At 43.5% G+C, this 21,095-nt stretch overlaps 1 protein-coding gene across 5 annotated transcripts in view; it reads left to right on the top strand.

Annotated features, from left to right (window-relative positions):
- The window catches only part of MPP7 (MAGUK p55 scaffold protein 7), a 1,064,688-nt gene that overhangs the window by 257,254 nt on the left and 786,339 nt on the right, over positions 1–21,095 (top strand). For all 5 annotated transcript variants that reach the window (XM_069211307.1, XM_069211311.1, XM_069211312.1 and 2 more), the window contains one exon: positions 9,083–9,250. In XM_069211307.1, the coding sequence (XP_069067408.1) occupies positions 9,214–9,250 (37 nt within the window). In that variant the 5' untranslated portion in view covers positions 9,083–9,213. The remainder of the gene's footprint in view (positions 1–9,082; positions 9,251–21,095) is intronic.

The following is a 21,095-nucleotide window of genomic DNA, read 5'->3' on the forward strand; positions in this document are numbered from 1 at the left end:
GTATGCATATTTGATCAAGTTGGTTAATAGTTTAGCTCCGTTTTGCTTGCTGCAGTCGTTCGATAAGGCTAGGGGCAATATTAAATAACAACAGCACATTTAAAATAATTAAAATAATGCATCAACTTAACATGAGTTTTGCTGAATAGCGAGCCATGCAACCTAAGGATAGAACCGGCATTATGCCTCAGTATTATTTTTTTATTTTTAAACGTAGGCAGTCTGCTTTGGAACTGTTAATGTAGCAGTTATCCAGTAAATATAGAAATACAGTTAACCTAAAGGCAGACCAAGCAATGCGTTTGAACTCCGGGGCTGCATATTTCAAATTATCAATACTAGGAAATAAGTTTGCATGGTGGTTAAAGCAGATGTTCATATTTTTTAATGCTATTTTTGGTAGTTGTATGACTTAGTGAATGTTAGGATTTGTTGCCACTAGGTGTCGCAAGTACTTAAGGAGTCTGAGAGGTTACTAAGGTCCCATTGGAAATTCATCATTGTGTTCCAGCACTTAATATTTTACTGTTTCCACACGCAGGGTGCCAGAAAAATCTGATATGGTGTGATATATAGAAGTAAGAAGGAACAACTGTTATAATGAAATTTCAAAAAAGCAGTTTTTTAAAGGCTGGTTGTAAGGATCCTGCTGGGCATTGTAAATGCCTTGGTTGCACTTGATGACGCTGTTACGTTCTTGGCTTCAGTTTATATTTTTTATGGAACGACGGATCGGACTAAGGTGTACGAATGTGCGTTAATTTCTCTCCGGGTGCACTGTAGAACAGCTGCTATTCCTGTGTTAAGCTACGGCAAATGGCTCCCGCACAGCGGCCGAGTAATGTAGCTGGAGCTGGACACCTCCAAAAAGTGCTAAACATTTTAGTGACATTTAGTCTAACAAAATAGTCTGAATTGCAAAAACGAGCCCAGCCTTTACATTTTAATGATGGAAGGCCTTTTATCCCGAGGAATAAACCTAATATTTTGTTGAAAATAATTCCATTAGATGACTTGTATTTCTCTAACATTTTGGCTTGGCAGAAAATTCAGTGATGATGCACAGTTTATTTCCTATAACGTACTGCGTTAATAAAGGTTTTCCTTAGTCTAAAATGAAATTGTTGGTCCGGAAAGCAAGTACAGACAGGCAGTGGCGTTGAAAGGTGTAATGAAATGGGACGATACTGTTTCATGAAAACTTTCATTGCAATTCAATAAATTATCTGTGTGTTTTCAAAAGGCCAACCATGAAGTTCTGTGTGCCTAACATTCCGCCTCCACTTTCGGGCTAACAAAGGAAATATCCACTTTTGGAACTTAGTAACGTTGGCCGCCAATTGTCCGTCTACCCCAGCGTTTTCTCAGGTTGCAAAATGTATATTTCATCAGACACTGTTCAGATTGATCATAAATCAGACACAGTTGGTTAGCAGTCGTGCAGTGAGCACAGTTAAAAACAGATGAGACGTTTAGCTTACACTTGGGAGGCAGAACTTGTGTTAAAGAGACGGAATTAAATCAGTGCTGTGTACAGATTTGTTCATCCGCCTTTTTAGTTTTAGGACATTCCTGAGGATGTTCTAGATTTTACATTTTTCCATGAAACTTTTGCAGCGAAAAAAACATGAAGTGTAGCCCATGTCCTAATTTCTTAAGGGTGTCCTTGGCTAGATTGTGCACCACAGACCAAGCTCTCACTTTATCTCGCTGGCTTGTAGTATAGCACAAACTAAGTTAAGCTAGCTATGTATATCACTCTTTAATGCTAACCTTTCTTTAGTCTCTTTAGCTCTTCTCTGATACACATTAATTTATAGAGCAGTTTCTGACGGGGGTAATGACGCGTTTCGCACCGACGGAATCCAATCCCAAACATCACTCCACATTTTAATTTCCTGTAAGTGGTCCGACCAAACGAAACGTGCTGTCTTTATTCTTGGCGTTCGAGCGATGAGCCTTTTTCTTTTTTTTTTTTCCCAAGCAATTGTAGATTTTTTTTCTAAGTGCCACTTGATTTGCTTTGGCAAAGGTTCCCTGGCTGAGAGCAGAAGGCCTCAGTTTTCTACTAGCTAGAGGAGACACTTGAAACTTAATGGACAATTAAGGGTCTCTGAGTGGTTCAAGTGTTTGACTGTTTCACTAGTGTTTTGCATGTTTCCTTCAAAACATTATTGATGTTCTCGCCCTTGGGCAGTCCGTCAATGATGTCATGGCTCCCAGGATGGCTGTGTCCTTCATTTTACTATTTTTATATTACTGCTCTATTTCTGAAAGCATTTTGCAGGGGCTCTCCTCCTTTTACCTAATGCCATAGCGCAAAATGATGGCCCCACTCTGCAGAATGTGATTGGGGGTGGAGGGCCTTGAGTTACCCATATCTCACAGAAATACATTGGCTGTGGGCTAGAAAAAGACCCCTTGAAGGGTTGGGTGCCCCTTGTAGGTTCGGGGGCTGCAGGGGCATGTTATGGTCCCACATTTAATGTCAGAGAAATTTCAGATAACCAGTTACAAATAGTTTAAATGGACTTAGTTGAAAGGTATCTTAATCACTCTTTACAAAATTCTTGGGGATTTTTGTTGCATGTTGGTATTGGTTTTATGGGGTTTAATGGTGATAGTTTTATTTGCTATTTATATTTAACCGAGAGTGTCCCTTGATTTTCTGTATGATCTACAAGTCCAAAAACTCAAAGGCCGAACATAGGTTTGGTATTCATGTGTTTATTCTAATAAAAGCCTCCATTCAGTGCACTTGCTCTAACCATACATGTCATTATTGTTCATGAATGTAGAATTAAAAAAAAGACCAAACAAAGCAAATGCATGATTAGTAATCCATCACTGTCTAACCCTTCCTAAGTGCTACCTTTCTTGCTCCGCTCTGTTACACCCAGATATTTCAGGGATGACACCCAGATATTTTCTAGTGCTCAAATGGGAACTGAGACCTTTCCGGAGAAAAGAAAATCTTTCAGGTGTCTCTCACCCTTCCCACTGAGTTATGCTGAAGGTGGCATGCAGCGTGTTAGGAGTCAGACCTGCCCAAGAGTCTCATGCGGGGGAGGTAACAAAACCCCACCATGAACCCCAGATTTTAACGTATTCTAATATATGGCATACTTTTCACATATAAATCAGGTGAATAAGAATAAGCATAATAATAAACATCTCGGCTATCAAAAATGAAATGTGTGAAATTTGGAGTACGCAAAAATATTGTTTATCACACAACCCTACCCTACTCTACTAGTAATAATATTTACCAAGTGATGTAAAGCTTCCGCATACCTATATACAAGCGGGCCTCAACTCAGATTATCAGCATCCTTCCTGAGCAATGTTGTAGGAAAAGTAAATATTAAGTGCACTACCGTGAATATGTAAAGTGAAGACATCACATCCAGCACCAGTAGAGGCCACGCCGTTGATCACTTTAAAAAAAATAGTTTAGGCCAAACCCCCACACTGACACAAGCGAGGTGAAAGGTTCATGCAAGGATGTAGCGGAATAAGGCACACAAAAGGGTGATCTGCTGAATGCCAACCCATGCCTGCGTGTATTTACAACATAAGCACATGAGTCCCCAGCACACACTCCATGCCTACAAACAGATTGCAGACTGATTAGACACTGGGCACATAAATGAATTGGACCAAGCACACAGGTGCGCTGCTTACAATGGGTGCAGGTAAGAAACAAGATTCAGAGCGCCCAGGAATTTTGACACACAATGCGGGCAGCATACACTTCATACAAATTAGATTTACAAAAGAGCATGTACACATTCATAGGTCAAAGAATGCTCAGTTATAAACCTTTGTTGAATGTATAATAAAGAACAAGTAATGTCTTAACCTAGGAATTTGGGTTTTTGGGGGTCACATGTTTTCGAGTGTTTTCCATTTTAATCTGTAACTTCCAAGTTATCTATTGTTAATCATGTGTAATAAAGTATTGTCCTGATTCGTATAAAAGGCCCTCTCTGTGAACAGGCAGTCAAGAAAAACTAGAGAGGCAGGTCATGCAGGCTGATGTGCAGTCCGCAGTGTTTTTCTCCATGTCACAAAAGTTAGTAAAAACTGTCTTTGTAACTGCCAAGAGGAGTCTGAGTGTTCATTTTAGGTTCATGAGAGCGTATTTGTTCACCCTGTATCAGCAACCACTCAGTTAGGTTGCTTATTCCGTTTTTTTTATGCCCTTTCCATACATTAAGCCCTATAGGATAACCAGGGGCTTCTTATTTACTCATATCTTGCTATTACACAGTGCAGAAAACAGTGCTCCTATTAGTATATTAGGAAGCATACAGAAGCATCTGTGTTCTAGCTACCTTGAGACAGACACCGGAAAATCCGTTGATAACTATTTGGACACAAGCAGCCTAAAATACACAACTCTTTAGTACATATAAACTTGGCTATCCTGCACAAGAAATAGTTATAAGAAATGTATGCAAATAATGGCCTGCATCTGAGCCTACCACAATCAAATACTTTGGTAGCATGCATTGAGGTCGGGGACACATGTAACATTATCAAACTTGTAGTAAAACCATATTTGTGTACAACAGCTTATTTCGATACTGGTTTGGGTATCTTTTTTTTTCCTGCTCTAGTAAAAGGACTCCACTTGGTGGTTCATATTTAGTCACTTTTTGCTACCGCCTGACTGCTTGCTTTATATTGCTAGCATCATATTTGAAATTCAGGTGCGGATAAAACAAACACTATGTGGTTCCTTAATTGGCATGTTATTTCTACTCACAAATGAGTCTCTGTGTCTAGGTGGGGAATTGAGTTGAAATTATTTATCCTACTTGAACATCCTAGAGGGAAGCACGTGTCCTTTCCCTGTCAAAAAAGACTCCTAGGTCTCTAGCCGTACATATGTTTTTAATTAGTTTTAATGATTTTTGTAAAGTGGTTGCACTAACTCGATAGTTGAATAGAAATGGATTTAAGACAGGACAGTCACTTCTTTTAAGCATGGATCATAACTTTGTTTTGTTTGCTTTAACTGTGCAGGAATTAGTTCTAGAAATCAAACTCATTTAAACAACAATCGCAGTCCCTCTTAATTTGTGTTGTATGGGTTTTGCACCGCATTGTATTTCACTCAGTGAGTTAGTGAACAATGGTTTATCAGATCACACACACCTGTTTTAAATATTAGTCCACTGGGAGTCCTGTTGGCCCAGACATTGCAAGAAAGCCACCCTATCCCCTTTTCACGAGTTTATCTGTGCAGAGTCTGTGTTTATCCCAGAGACTCAGGGCGCTACCACGTTTGCTTCCTCCTTCCGCCTCCTGACATTTCCAAGTTGACTCATTCTTCCCTGGGTAATGGACAGTATCTTTGTGGTCTATATTCAACAGCATTGCGTCTGCTACTAGCTGGGCACTTTTGATCAGTTATATTAGTTGATGCCCTAAAAACCAGATAAATGGCTGTTGATAATGCCTGTTATTTATAGCAGAAATGTGCATTGAAGCGCTATAGCAAAACAGGTGATTATATCCGGAGCTGTCCGATTCTGTAGAACAAAGGGACTAAAGGATGTAGAATAATCTGCCATCCATATTTTGACTTTGTCACTCGTAAGTGATATGAGGGGCAGAACTTGAGTATTTACTACCATGGCAGTCACAGAAAGTTCCGCCACGCACTTTATGTGAAATTCAATAGCCTTTCTGATCAGGCATCAACATGATCTCATAAGGAGGGTTCTATGATATAAGCCATCTGTGTTCACATTCTCTTCTCCCAATGGTAATGCTCTTCCTCACAATCCTAAACCCTCGCCTTTCATGCAAAAATGAAAGATGTATAAAATATAAGCTTGATTTCTTGGGAGGGGATTGCTGCACATTTTGACTAGGGAAACTTCTTTGACCGCATTCTGGTGAAATGTAGGACTACTGAGAATATATGACTCTGAAACTTTGAGCGCAGAAGATCATACAGGAAGGACTTTAAAAGTAGTCCACCCCTCCCAAACCAAGATTAAATACCCATTGCTAAATGCAGAAGTAAAAATATATATATATATATCAAGTTAAAAAGAATGTAGTTTGTGAGCTCAAAAATGCTAAATCCCCTCTCCCAGCATGGCAAATTATTGCCGAATTCAAAACCCATCCTTGGACAGAATCAAAATACTACTTCTCTTTCAGATTTTCATTAGATGTCAAAGCACGGGATGAATTGTGGTAGTGATCTGTGGATTTGCAGAATGAATATTTATTTCCTGTCTTGGAGAGGCTTTGAATGTTTCTCTGGGTTGTCGGGGAGGTTAACCAGAGCAGTAATGGCCAGTTTCCTTCATCATTTGAGCAGCCCCCGAGTAGCCACCAAATGTTGACCATTGTAGTGGCTCCCTTTCTGAGGCGGTATCTAAATATCTGTTCGATAGCCAATAGATTGTCCACTGGGCCAGTTCTGGCCTATGTTCAGAAGGAAATATGTTCAACTACGGATTTTGAGTCAAGTATCTATTTACCAGTCAGTCAGTCAGTCTGAGGTGTAAGGCATACAAGTGGTATTTGGTGTCTTAGAGATAATGGCCTTTCATGCAGTATACAACCTCCAACTAAACTGTATTTTTTTCCAATGCCAAGGGCACTAGATTTCCTTTTGATTTCAAAGGATTGTGGATCTGGTAGTCTTTCACTTGGACCTTCTTTCAGGATTAAAACATGAGAGGTCATGTTTTTTTTTTTTTTATGAGATGGGTGAAGCAGCATAACTGCAGAACGTAATTTAATCTATGGCTCACCTACAATTAGGGCTTATGTATGGACTCAAGAGTACAGTCTTCTTTCTTAAAGTTGCCTCTTCTATACACCATGTCCCCTAAGATTAGAATCACGGCACATTTGGTGCATAAGCTGGGAAGTCTATTGGGGCATGCTAAACTCACCAGGTCACATTAACAAATAGGAGCTTCAGCACACTCCCTGGCCTTCAAATCATTCTTCTTTTATCCTCCGGATACAAGTGATTTTCTATAAAGACACCACCATTGCCGCATTGTGTATAAACATTATTTTCTTCTAATATGTCATCTGTGAGCCTATGGTTAAAGTATCTGAAAGGCAGCTTTGCTCCCTTTTTCAAGCACATCCTATGGGAAGGTGTAGTGCATTAGCTAAATTGTTTACCTTGTTTTCATTCCAAATTCAGTATTAGTCCAAAACATGATTCAGAGAACATGATATTACTTCCTTATGTCTTAGATTCTTAAATATATGTGCAGGCTAAATGTGTCAAAGGAGAAGCTGTATCGTATACTATGCCATGTACATGATGCCTAATTGCCATTTCTGTGTTTCTATGTTCCAGTCTCCATGAAACCGTTATATGATACTCTTATATACACATATTATTTAAAAATCTCCTAGTACAATACGTGTTTTTAAGAAAGTGTTCATCTGAAGCTAGGACTGTGCTCCAGAAACACCAAAAACTAAGAAAGCATTGTCCAAATGTCATTCTCACGCAAAAATCTTATACATGCATTTACCATAATAAAGGTGCACGTTGTCAGCCTTGCTCACACCATTACAACTAGATTTGAGAATATGTTGGGGCCAAATGACTCTTGAATACTCCCTAAAGTCAATCTTTTCACACAATCCTTTGATTGCTAACACTTCACACCACGTCCTTCTCTTTTACTCCAACGCCTGCTTAAGGCCCTTTGTCAACATACGGAACCTCCACGTTTGCGTGCTTGCCTGATTCCAGCAAGACTTAGTATACAACTTGCCCATCGAAGCTGATCCCAAGAGGGAATAAAACTGTCCAAGGAACCTTTCCTTACTTTTGTCATACTTTGCTAGAGTATTGTGAACAGTATGTTAAGGCACACGTAGAGTTGCGGGTTTGTGGTGGCTCGCTCACGTAATGTAATATACATGACGGCACTGGTGAAAGGTCTACGTTAAGGTAGTTTAAAACCCTTTCAGCTGAGCAATGGCTAAAGATTGCAAGTGTGATGGATTACTATGAAATGGTTATAACTGAGCTTGTTTTAGACCTACTGTTTTGAAACTGCCTTAAGTATATGAGTTGTGTACTGATGCAGCACATGGGTTGACCTCAAGTCGCTGGCAGTACTGGGAAATGGCATAGAAGTCCTGCCTCAAACTCTTTGGAGTAACTGCTGTGGAGCCTACGTTTAGTAGCTGGGTGGATGGAGCAAAATGCTCCCCCTTCAAATGTGAGAAGGTGTGGTATAGTCCTAAAATGGTGCATTCCCCTCCCTTCTGTATACAGGAGGAGGCATAGTGTTAGGGCCTGCCATTGGCGGGGAGGACGCCGTCAATAAAAGTACCTCCTATTCGGTTCTAACTAAAATAGTGACAAGTGAGTTTTAAACGCCAGGGCAGTAGGCCTAACCACAATGTTTACTTCGTCCGAGTGTTGCTGTGAACGCATGGTCAGCCGTCAGCCCCTGAATGACGATTATAGCCTTTGACAAACCTCGGCTTGAAAGCTGGAACAGGCGGCAGGGTGAGTAATCCTGTATACAGGAGCCAAACGTTTGGAGATGTATTAGCTTGATTAATATAAAGTAGGAAAGCCAGAGTGTTCTAACGAAGCCTGTAATTCGGGGCCGAGTCCGTCTCCTTGATTATGTGCGGCTGGCAGAGGCCTACTCGCTGTCTGCGTTTCCCGCCATACCCCTCACCCCTTCCAAGGTGAGCGAGAGTCCCTCCCATGTGTTCTGAACCCCGAAGTGGCAGACTGGAGGAAAGGCCAGCATTTCTAGGTGGAGAAAACCGGCTTCACGGCCGTATTGTTTTATTAATCGCACTACACTTCTCATTACATTCATGTAACACGAAATCATTTCTTCTTCAGCAAAGAACTCCAAGCTAAATCAAAATCTCATCAGCTCACACTCCTTTACCGACGGATAATTGTTTTTTTTATTTGGTAATGGCAGATTTCTAGGCATTGCAAGCCATGAAATAAATGACGTTTTTAAAAGACTTCTGACATGTTTAAGCTGCTGCAATTTAAAGTTCAACAACCCTCTTTATTGTAGAATTGTGTGTCTGTTCTTTCTAGGAGGAAGCTTCGAGTCCGCATAAATCACTGTCGACAGCTTGGCTTCAGGTAGCTGAGCTGAAAGGGGCTGCTGCCGTCTGGCTGCAGAGCGCCATTCTTGCATTCCTGTGCAAGGCTGTGAAAGCGGAACCATGCCAGCGCTATCAACTGGGACCGGAAGTGACACAGGTACGCAGTGTTGGAAGGACTGCATATGTTTTATTCCAGGTTCTGGGTCTTTTTTTTACTATCATTTTGTATTTACTTTTTGTTTCTCTGAACTTTTATTGTCCAGTGGGGTGACTTTAAAAAAGTGAACAATTCATAACAACGTGTTTCACAGCAGCCATGTACGTCTGAAAAACAATGTAAACATCGATTTAGTGGTGAAAATGTAATCTGTACTACCTTAGGGTAGATGTTTACAGTGGTAATGTGATATAAATATAACTCCTTGATAACTCCAACAGGTCTGCCTTTTTTTGCAACCAAATGTTTTATTGATGAATCATTTTGGGAGTAGGTGCATGACTGTATGAACGAATTAATGGATAAATGTGACGGGAGGGTTAAAGTAAGGATTCATGAATGGATGAGCACAGGAGAGGGGTCGGTGGATAAACGAGAGGGTCTGACTATAAATGAATAGATAATTGCTGTGATGGATGAATGCATTATTGACTTCTTCTTCTAAGGGACCCGCGCCTGAAGTTCCCTTTTATACGCTACCCCAGCCAGCGCTCATTCAGAAGTAAAAAGCTGTCACAAAGTCAACAGATGGTAGGCTAGGAAGGTGTCCAATAATATCAGGTAGAGAGGTAAGTCTCACTTGACGGATCAGTGCAGAGCTAAAGCCAGCTGCGTATTGTAGGGAGACAATAAATTATCTGTAATGTCTTTGAAACAGAAGGGCTTTCAGTTCGAATTTAAAGATTGGCAATGGAGTAGCGGTGTGTAGGCTCTCAGAGGTAAAGATTTAATGCCCTGGTCGCCCTCTCTAAAAGAATTGGGCTTTAAATCGTTTCTCTTTCAAATACATTTTTATCTTTATCAGGAGAGAGGTCGGAGAGGGACAGGAGGTGGGAGATTAGGGAATCTGCCTGAGATAGCGTGGGCAATGAAATTAAATGCTGGAAGAGTTAGAGGGTGTAAGGAATAAACGCAGTAAGGAACAGTGAGAGGTGTGGATTGGGCAGTGGGTAGGCAGTAACAATGAGAGGTCTGGGTAACACTAGGGAGAGCTTATGAGTGAGAGTGAAGTCGGGCTGAGATGAACCAGGCAGGGCATCAAATGCAGTGGCTGTGTATTGGCAGGGGTAGGTAAAGCAGGGAGTAAAGTAAGCTAGCTGCTAGTCAGTGAAGGGAGTAGAGTTGGAACAACCACACCAGGCCAGGTGAGATTGGTAAAGAAGACTGAGTTGGGCAATCATGACATTGAATGAAACGAGGAGAGGCAGAGGAGAATCTGTGATGTGTGGACGTCAGTGAGAGAGAAAAGGAAGAAATGAGTGGCAGACGCAGCAAATGGAGAAAGGAAGGGGCTGATGGAGGAAGGAGAAGGACAGACAGGAAGTGCGAAGGACTCAAGATGGCAGTGCATTGTAAGATATGATGAGGCTGGTTATGGGCTTGGATTTGCAGGTCACTGTAGGGCTTATGGAGTATGGTTGTTGGCAGAGATCTGTATTTAACACAATTGCAGGTGCCTTAGAAACTCTGTCCTATGGTTTGGGGTAGACGAGGTGCGCTGTCAGTTGTCTTTGCCGAGGCACAAAATTGAATTATATCAACTGAGCTCTTCGACTCTAAGGTACATCTATTTTGGAAGGTGTGTCTACAAATACTCTGGTTGAAGAAGCATGCCAGAGTCGAGTGGGCCTCAAGTTGGACATATGACGCGCTAAACAGTTCCAGAGGGAGATACATTGTCAGAGCTCCATGGATCTCAGGGAGGATATGCAACAGTAGAGCTCTAGAGGGCTCAGGTTAGAGGTGCATTGACATAATGTGGTGGGACTCAGGCAGATGTGCATTAGCAGAGCTCTGGGTAGCTCAAGATGGGGGTGCATTGGCAGACTTTGAGACTCCTCATGCATATGCATTAGCAGAGCCCTGGATGTATTGGTACGGAGGATCAGTGGCAGAGCTCGTTATGGCTGGGAATGGGTGTCCTTTAGCATAGCTTTGGAATACTCTCTATGGAGGTACTCTGGCAGAAATTTGGGAGACTCGGGAAGGATGTGCATTAGCAGAGGGCTAATTATGGAGGTGGATTGGCAGCTCACTGAGACTCCAAATGGATGTTAATTTGAAGCGCTCTGGAGGGCTCAGTGTGGAGGTGCACTGGTAGAGCTTGATAGTGCTCTGGATACATTTGTACTTGACAGTATTTTTGGAGAGCTGAGTTTGCCAGTGTATTATGTCATGTGCAGCAATGAGTATTCTTTAATCTAGATGTGTTGGGGGATTGGTGATGGCGGGGTGAGTGGGTGCCCGCATGCACCCCATCGCTTCTCCCAGCAACAGCTACTTTTATTGGATTTCACCGAAACAACCTTTTGGGAACTAATAAAGCCACTATTTCCATAACTCCCCTCTGTAACCGTTTGTTTAATTTATTTATCATCACTTCAGATGGGTAACCTGTAACTGCATCTTCCACCAAAAACGATAGCAGTCACAGGCAGAATGATGTAGAATATTTGTCTCATGTCCTGGTTTTCAGCTGGAAAATATTGAAAACATTGAGGGGCACTTTTGAGGTCGAGCACGCAAGCGTTCTGGCCTGTTGTAATCTATCTGTGGGCTTATACCCACACCCACCGCACGCTCATCACTATCCCTCGTTCATAGGCTTGCCTTTCAAAATCGTTTGTTATCATTGGTAAATGCTTTGTTTGTCCCTCCTTGGGCAGTTTTGTTACTGCCTTGGCCATCGCCCTTGTTACATGGATAATTACATGTTTGCCGATAACTTTGACTGCAAGCAAACTTCTTTTTCCTTTTTTGTCTCTCCTTCACACTCTTGGTGGCCATTGCACTTTAAATCAACTTGCTTATGTCAACTGTTTTACTTTTCATTTTCAATTTATGCGGCAAGAAAAGTCTAGTTAGGAATTTACAACACTAATAGCTCTAACTCGAGCAAGCACAAGACCCATTGCATTGCCAATGCTTGTTTGTGTTTGAAAGCAGGACTGGTTGGAAGCTGTAGTCACAAAGGAATGCAAATAACAAGTATGGTACTGGGTTTAAAAATCGCATTTTATTTGTTCACTGATGGCCAGATGTATCAAGCTCCCGGTTTGCATTTCTTAAATAGCAAATTTTAAGAAATAGCTATTTAAGAAAAGCAAAAGGAGATGTATGAAAATTGCGAGTCGGTAATAGCGATTTCTTAAAATTAGCAATCGTAATGTGTGAGCTGCAAATAACGAATCACAAAAAATAGCGAATCGGTGTTTGCAAATTGCGAAAACCTGGAACAGCCTGATGACATGACAACCAAGAAGTGAGTCAGTACATGCTGATTGCAGAAGCCCCACCCACAGGAGCAGGCAGAGAGACCCAGCCAAGCACCAGGGAGGCAGTCTTGAGAGTTAGCCAGGACCAAACAGGATTATGGCTACTGATGGGAATGTGAAGGAGAAAGGAGACAGGAAGCGCAAACTCATATTCATTGAGCAGGAATTGGAGATGCTCACCAAGGAGGTGGCAAGGAACCACAACAAACTTTTTGGAAAACACTCACTACAGGTACCTGAAAGTGAGAAGAGGAAACTGTGGTCAGACATCCAGACCAAAATAAGCGCAGTGGGTGTTACGCTGCGCTCCGTTGAGGAGATACGCAAGCGCTGGTACGGCTTGCATTCACATGCCAAAGAGAGGATAGCAAGCTGGATGAGGGATGCAAGGAGCACCGGAAGATGACCACCCAACCAGACACCATCTACACCAATGGAAGACATGGTGGAGTCGACACTGCTTCCTGAAGCTGTCAGTGGTGTCACTGATATTGACACTTCAGGCACACCCAGCACCAGCAAAGGTAAGGGCAGTAATGATGTGTCTCCCCATATGTGCATGTACAAATGCCCCTTAGAAAATAGCAATGGCACTATGCAGTGTGATAAGTAGTCCATGCCACATCTTACATACAACACAACAATGCCTTATGGGAGTGGTAGTCCACACCCCTAAAGTGCAACTACCAAATAGCAAGATAGTGCAAAACCAAACAGAGAAACAACACAAAATACTCTGATACTATGCCAGTGTATATTTAATACTATTATGCAACTATTTGAGTACTAGTCAAAAATGACATGCTGCACATTGTTCCGGGCCCTGACGCAGCAGAAGGTGGAAATGTGGTGGAAATAGCGAAACTCATCCACAGTCCGACTCAAACACCAATGAGTCCTTCATACAAGCACCAACTAGACGCAAGGCAAGAGTGCTGCCTCTCCCTGGACTCTGATGAAATGCTGTATGATGTACCCACACCACCCCCAGAGGCTAGAAGCACTGACAGACAGCAGTCCCTGCCCTAGCGTCAGTCCACTCCCCTCAGGAGGCATTGCGAAGCAGGTCGACAGTGCACGGAGGAAAGTGAGGGCCCATCACTGTTTGGCGGCCTTGAGGCTTCCATGCTGAAAGTGCAGCACCTGCAATGTAAACACATAAGGTCAATGCACAGGCAGTTGGTGTCAATCGATCGTAACATGGGCGCAATGCACAGGCAATTGGAGTCTCTCAATGAAAACGTGTGCAAGCTGCATGAGGGACAGCAAACAGCAGCAGAAAACGCAAAGGAGATAACAAACGCCATTAGGGAACTCTGCACTGTGATGCAGCAGGAGCATGTCTGCCACCGTAGGCGCCATCACCAATTGATGGGATGGTTGGATGGGTTCTGCAGATCTGTCAATCCGCTGACGACCACAACTGCATTGGTATCACAACGTGCTGTGGGCATACAAGTGGAGATGGCAGTCTGGATGTTGCACAAGGATTGGTGCAAATAACCAATGTTTTGGAGACAATGCAGACAGCACAGAGTGCTCCAAACAGCAAACTGGGTGGTGGGGATAGTGAGGAGCTCTCTAGCCTCATCAGTCTCACAGTCCCTGTGATGGATCCTAGGCGTCACAGTACCAGACACAGTACTGTCGTGGAACCTGCATCAAGTGGTGCCACCGAGACTCAAGTGGAGTGCGTGGACGTAGAAAGTTATATTGAGAAGTACAGGGGAATTGCATATCATGTAGCAAAGCAGTGATACTATGATGCTAATAGTGTGACACTAACTAGCACATGTTTGTGTATAATGCATACCTATGTCCTAATCACACACATATTACATGAAGTCAAGGCAATAAAGATGCTACCTACAGCAATACATAACATTAGACGTGGTGTTGTCATCACTTACATCAGAAATAGCTGCGCGTGATCTCAGCACGTCTGTCTGCCCTCTGCTGCAATGCTTCTGTCTGCTGGCCGAAGGGGTGGCAAGGAATCGTTATCCTCATCTAAGTCAGGCTTGGTAGGTTCCACTGGTATGCCCCTCGTTGTTGCAATGTTGTGCAACATGGCACAAGTAGCCACGATTTTGCAAGTGGTTTTGGGGCTGTATTGTAGGGCACCACCACTCTTGTGTAGGCATCTGAAACGGCCCTTCAGCAGGCCGAAGGTCCTCTCTGCAACACTGCATGTCGTCATGTAAGCAGCATTATACCTCCTTTCGGCTGGCATGGCAGGATTCAGATCGGTCGTCCGTATAAAGGACCGCACTGCATAGGTACTGTTTCCTAGAATGACGAGAGTAAAATGAGTAATTGTTATCCATGACATCACATATACATCAAGGCGACATTGTCAACTATAACGTTACCAAGTAGGTGTCCTTCGACAAACTCCCCAGCAAGTAGTCTTGCGTATATTCCACTGTGCTTGAAGATGTAGGACTCATGTGTGCTACCTGGGTATCTGGCCACGAGATCCGTTATAATATTGTAGGCATTGCTTATTACTATTATGTTCATAGAATGTGTACTCTTTCGGTTTTAATAAACATACTCTGTAGCCGATGGTGGACAGATAGCTACATGTGTCCCATCGATAGAGCCTATTGCATGTGGGAATTGGGCAATCTGGTAGAAATTGAATTTGGTTTGTAGCCGTTCCTGTGGGGTGTTGGGGAATCTTATGTGCTGTTGAATTTTGTTAAGCATGACATTTAGAAATGCATTGAAGAAGTGTGAAAGAGCACTCTGTGAGACACCTCCAGCTGCTGCTATGACCTCTTGATAGCGCCCAGAGGCTAATAGGCTCAGGTAGCATAATACCTGCACGTGGGTGGGTATGCTATTAGTCCTGTGTGTGTTGCGCTGCAGTTGGGGTTGTAGATCAGCTATCAGGTCGAGTATCATGGTTGAGTTTAACCTATACTTAACATATGTCTCCTCCTCTGTCTGGTCAAAAAGGGTAAAGCGCACTCTGATATTGCGCTCCTGTCTCTTCCTCTCTGACCTCAAACCTGCCAGGATCATCATCATCATTCTTCTCGCTATTACGTAGAGTGAAGCCATTGTGGAAAAGAGGCTGAGTCATTCTGGGCTTCTTTTTATAGGTTGCACCTGTTTACCACCTGATTTCATTTCGTGGTAATTTGCATGTGCAAAAAACCATTCTGCGAATAATCGCAAATTGCGACTTTTTGATGCATTGCATTGTGATACGGAATTTGCAATTCGCAGAATGCGATTTGCAATTTCAGGGCAAGATTTTCAAATCGCAGTATGCGAATCGCAAACTCACGTCACTATTTGCGATTCCCGTACTGCAATTCGCAAATTCACATCTGTATTTGCGAATCGCACTATGGGATTTGCATTTACTTGTCGCAGTTGCAAGGAATCGCTAGGCGATTTTGCATTCGCAAATGGTGGAATTTACCGATTCGCACAGTTTGCAAATGCAAAATCCTTTGATACATCTGGCCCTTAGTGCCTCGTTCTCTGTGTTTCTATGATGATGAGCGCTGTCATTTAAGTTATTCTGTGCCCCTTGGCTGATGTAAAAACCTTTCTCCTATTTTTGTGAAATGTCCCTGTTTTTGTTTTTCAAAATCTGGTCACCCTAAGCAGTGTACATGCACTGTCCTTGGTTATCTGGCGTCATGAGCATCCTAAGCACGCAGAATTGTGGCGAGGCACATGCGCAGCTCTTCCGGGGAGTGCTTGTTGTGCATGGTGCAGCACTACATCCGTTACAGGCTACATCCCTTGGGCTTGAAGCTGTTCCCAAAACTACTCTCTGGGCAGCCCCTCTGCAGGTGGTTGTGCCTGGCCTCTTGCGTCCCTCTGCTCAAAAAGGGTTCTTCACGTTAGATGCCATAATGGAAAAGCCTCTGCAGAGGCCATATAATGTGCACACTGAGGAGGCCGGTATGAGCGCAAACATTTACAAGAAAACAGGAATACACCAATGAGAAACCCTGAGCAACATTCTTGCAGGCATTGTTTGTAGTGTTAACGCATGACTGTAGAAGGTAGAGCCATTGTTCTTCTTAGCAAGACCTACACAGAGACCTGGACTATGTGACTCCGATATACGTGTAGTTATGTGTCGACAAGATAAAATCGAATACTAATAAGGCAAGAGTGGTATTTTTCAGGTACACTGTGGCACTATCTGTTAATTGTTTGTAGTTTGGGCCCATTTGGTTGCAGCCAATAGTTCGTCAAGAACTTCTTCATGCTTTTCTAGTGCTTCATGAATGCTCATCGCGTAGTGCTTTTTTCTGATCCTCAACAGAGGAAAATGTACCATACAAATAGGAATCACTTGACAAAGGCTTCCTCTTACGAGCACTCACTTTAGATTAGATAAACATGTTTCGGTGGAAGACTTGCCTCATGGGAGGGTAGTGAAAAGGGGGCGACTTCCTGCAGCTGCCATCTGCCACTGCAGTAACACACAGAAGACAATGGCGCTCTTTCATCAAGTCACGCAAAACACTTATTCAGTATGAATTCGTTTTTTCACAGTGTGCTGTGTTCTTGTTCATATTAAATTCTTTTGTGATCCTCAGATGTACTTTTGATGGTACAGCCTGCTCGAACATGTCAGTATTTACAATCCGGTTACAGGGATATAAAGTCTTTGAGGAGGTACCATCCCTACATAACCGAACCTCGAGTAGTAAGTCATCTGTGTGCCTCAGCGTGAAAAAACACGGCGGTAAAATTAGAGCAGTCGATGGATGGCACCAACATTAAGTTTGATTTCTTGAGATAGTTAGTTAGTTTATGAAGTAACAGGATTCACATCTGTATTAATTTATTTTTCACTGCTCAACCATTAACCATTTAATCCAGAAAACCTCCCAATAGTGGTACGGCTTGAAATTGCTGAAAGCAGCCATGCCTTCAAGTGACGTTTCTAGCCTGTCCCCGGTGCGCTAACGTTGACCACTTGTTATCCTGTGAGGGCCAGGGAGCTTTGAAAGTGGTGGAGTGTAATCTCCAGCCTCGAATTGCAACAAAGTTGGGAAACGAGAAATAACGATTTCCTGTTGATGAAGATGGAAAGATAACTCTCACTACAACAGAATAAAAGTGCAGTACAATGCCAAGTGATGCCTTGTACTTTGATCATTAATTGGCTAACAAACCAGAGGTTCTAAGGTGGCATTAATGTAATTATGAATTAAGTTTGTGGTGTGTGAGACATTTCTTACCCTTCCAAGGAACGCTGATGATTTGCTGTTCACATAAACACCTTTAAAGAAATAGTGGCATGTTCTAGCAAACTGGATAAATAGCTGTAGCTGTTACAAGCATTTAAAAAAAGAAAAAACGGAGGTATCCAATTTCACAATACCTTATGTTTTTAAAGAAATATATTGCTGGTATCTTTAACCAGGGTGGGCGGAACTCATGGAGTTTCACTCCACGGAATTCCGCAGGTACATAAAAACTCTGCAAGATTCTGCTGTGTTCCCCAAGCAGCCAAAATCGGGCACCTTGTGCTGCTCCTGCTGGTTTTTGTATTGTATTGTAATAGTATTTATATAGCGCTTACTACCTCTGACGAGGCGTCAAAGTGCTTTTCGGCGAGTAGCACGCTGCTCCGGAACCCAAAAGGAATTAGTAGTGGATTAGTATAGGGAAATATGAGTACAGTTTTAGTATTATTATGAGTTAATTTGAGCCGCGGATATGTGAGTGTTAATTGGATTGACTGGGGTAATGGAGGGGTGGAGGAGGGAAGAATCCAGAAGTGTTAATTGGGAGTTTATGGTAATAGGATTTAGGCTTGGGTGAGTAAAGGGGGGGATGGAGGAGGGAAGGGTCTGTGGAAAGGGTTAGGGAGATCATAGTAGCAGGAGGGGTTTTGGATGAGTTAAAGGTGAGATAAATGAGGGAGAATTTAGTAGGGTTGTTTGGGAGATCATGGTAGTAAAGTGAGGTTTGGGTGAGTAAGATGTGGAAGAGGAGGGAAGAGCTTAGGCAGAGTTATTTAGGAGATGAAAATAGTAGAATGGATTTGGGATGAGTCCGAGTGGGAATGGAGGATAGATTTTTTGAGACATGACATATGGTGATGGGTAGACAAAGTGTGATATAAAATGAGAGCAGGTATTCATAAGTATCTAATATAACAACTTATCTAGGAGCTAGGAGTCACGAGATCGAGGGACTCCTCCCCTTTCGGCTCCATTTCGCATGGGCGTCGACTCCATCTTAGATTGTTTTCTTTCCGCCATCGGGTTCGGACGTGTTCCTCTTCGCTCCGTGTTTCGGTTCGGAAAGTTAGTTAAATCTCAGAAAAATAGACGGTATTGTTTGCATTCGGTATCGGGTTAGTAATAGCAGATCGACACCAAAGAAAAGAAGAGCTCCGGTAGCCCTTCAGGGCTTCCCTTCCCTGGCGGGGCCTGGTCGGCCCGACCGCGTGCGTCTTCAAGGCTCATGGAACGGACCCCATTCCGCTTCTGCCCCGAATGCCACAATAAGTATCCTTATACAGACCAGCATTTGGTCTGTAATTTGTGTTTGTCCCCCGAACACAAGGAGGATACCTGCGAGGCCTGTAGGGCATTTCGGTCGAAGAAGACGCTACGGGACCAGAGAGCTTGAAGGCTTCAAATGGCGTCAACGCCGGCAGGACACCACGACGTAGAAGAAGAGGAGACTTTCTCAATTCCTGAGTCGGACTCTGACGAGGCCGAAAGTGAGCAGCCGGCGAGGCAACAAACCGGGAGTAAACCTGCCCTGGCCAAAACTCACACAGATAATCAAAGCCCAGGGGACGCCACTGCCGGCAGGCCATGGCTTAACCCGTAAGCACGGTGACCAACCATCGGCACCGAAAAAGGGCACACACGTGTCGAAGACGTCCGACTCCGGTAGAGATACCGGCACAGAGTATACTCGGCACCGAGATACGGGCTCCGACCAAACTCTGCACCGAGACATCGGCACCCCGAAACCAAAAAAGGTGGCTTCGGAGCTGAAAAAGACTGCGGAAAAAGTTTCGGTTCCGAAACACCCAGCCTCGTAGACGAAGCAGAGCTCCTATTCCGAAGAACAAGGCCTTTCATCACAACTACAAGGCCATACATTTGGACAAGAATTAGAGATGGGAGAGCCAGACTATACACAAAGAAGGCTCCATATTCAGAAGGACACAGGGAAAATAAGAACTCTTCCCCCTATTAAAATGAAACGGAAACTCGCTTTCCAAGAAACAGAAAAACAGCCAAAAGCAAAAGTGGCTAAAGAAATAACTCACCACGTTTTTCACCACAGCCATCGCCACAGCACTCACCGCAACTGTCACCAATTGCAACACCCCCAATGATGCAATCACCAACGCACACAGGGATGAGCCAGGATGACCCAGATGCATGGGATTTATACGATGTACCAGTATCTGACAATAGTCCTGATTGCTACCCGTCAAGACCATCACCACCAGAAGACAGTACTGCTTACATGCAGGTGGTGTCCAGAGCAGATACTTTTCACAATGTAGCACTGCATGCAGAACCTATTGAGGATGACTTTTTATTCAATACCCTGTCATCAACACATAGCCAATACCAGAGTCTGCCGATGTTACCAAGCATGTTAAAACACGCAAAACAGGTGTTTCAAGACCCCGTCAAAGGCAGAGCCATTACACCTAGGGTGGAGAAGAAGTACAAACCTCCCCCTACGGACCCTGTGTACATCACTCAACAACTAACACCTGACTCGGTGGTAGTAGGGGCAGCCCGGAAAAGGGCAAACTCAAAGACTTCTGGGGATGCACCACCACCGGCAACGAAAGTTGAAAGTTTGATGCAGCAGGGAAAAGGGTTGCAGCACAGGCAGCCAATCAATGGCGCATTGCCAATTCTCAGGCTTTATTGGCAAGATATGACAGGGCTCATTGGGACGAAATGCAGCATTTCATTGAACATCTTCCCAAAGAGTTTCAAAAGCGTGCACAACAAGTGGTGGAGGAGGGCCAAAGTATCTCCAACAACCAGATACGATCGGCTATGGACACAGCGGACACAGCTGCCAGAACAGTAAACACAGCGGTCACTATTCGGAGACACGCATGGCTACGCACCTCCGGATTTAAGCCAGAGATCCAGCAGGCTGTGCTTAATATGCCTTTTAATGGACAACAATTGTTTGGGCCGGAGGTGGCTACAGCTATAGAGAAGCTAAAGAAAGACACGGACACGGCCAAAGCCATGGGCGCGCTCTACTCCCCACAGAGCAGAGGCACCTTTAGGAAGCCACACTTTAGAGGGGGGTTTCGAGCCCAAAGCACAGAACCTTCAACCTCACAGGCCAGACCCACATACCAGGGCCAGTACCAAAGAGGAGGCTTTCGGGGGCAATATAGAGGTGGACAGTTCCCTAAAACAAGAGGGAAATTCCAAAGCACAAAAACCCCACAAACTAAACAGTGACTTCAATGTCACAAATCCCCAACACACAACACCAGTGGGGGGGAGACTCACAGA

The sequence above is a fragment of the Pleurodeles waltl genome, chromosome 10 (assembly GCF_031143425.1).
Source record: "Pleurodeles waltl isolate 20211129_DDA chromosome 10, aPleWal1.hap1.20221129, whole genome shotgun sequence".
Lineage (NCBI taxonomy): Eukaryota > Metazoa > Chordata > Amphibia > Caudata > Salamandridae > Pleurodeles > Pleurodeles waltl.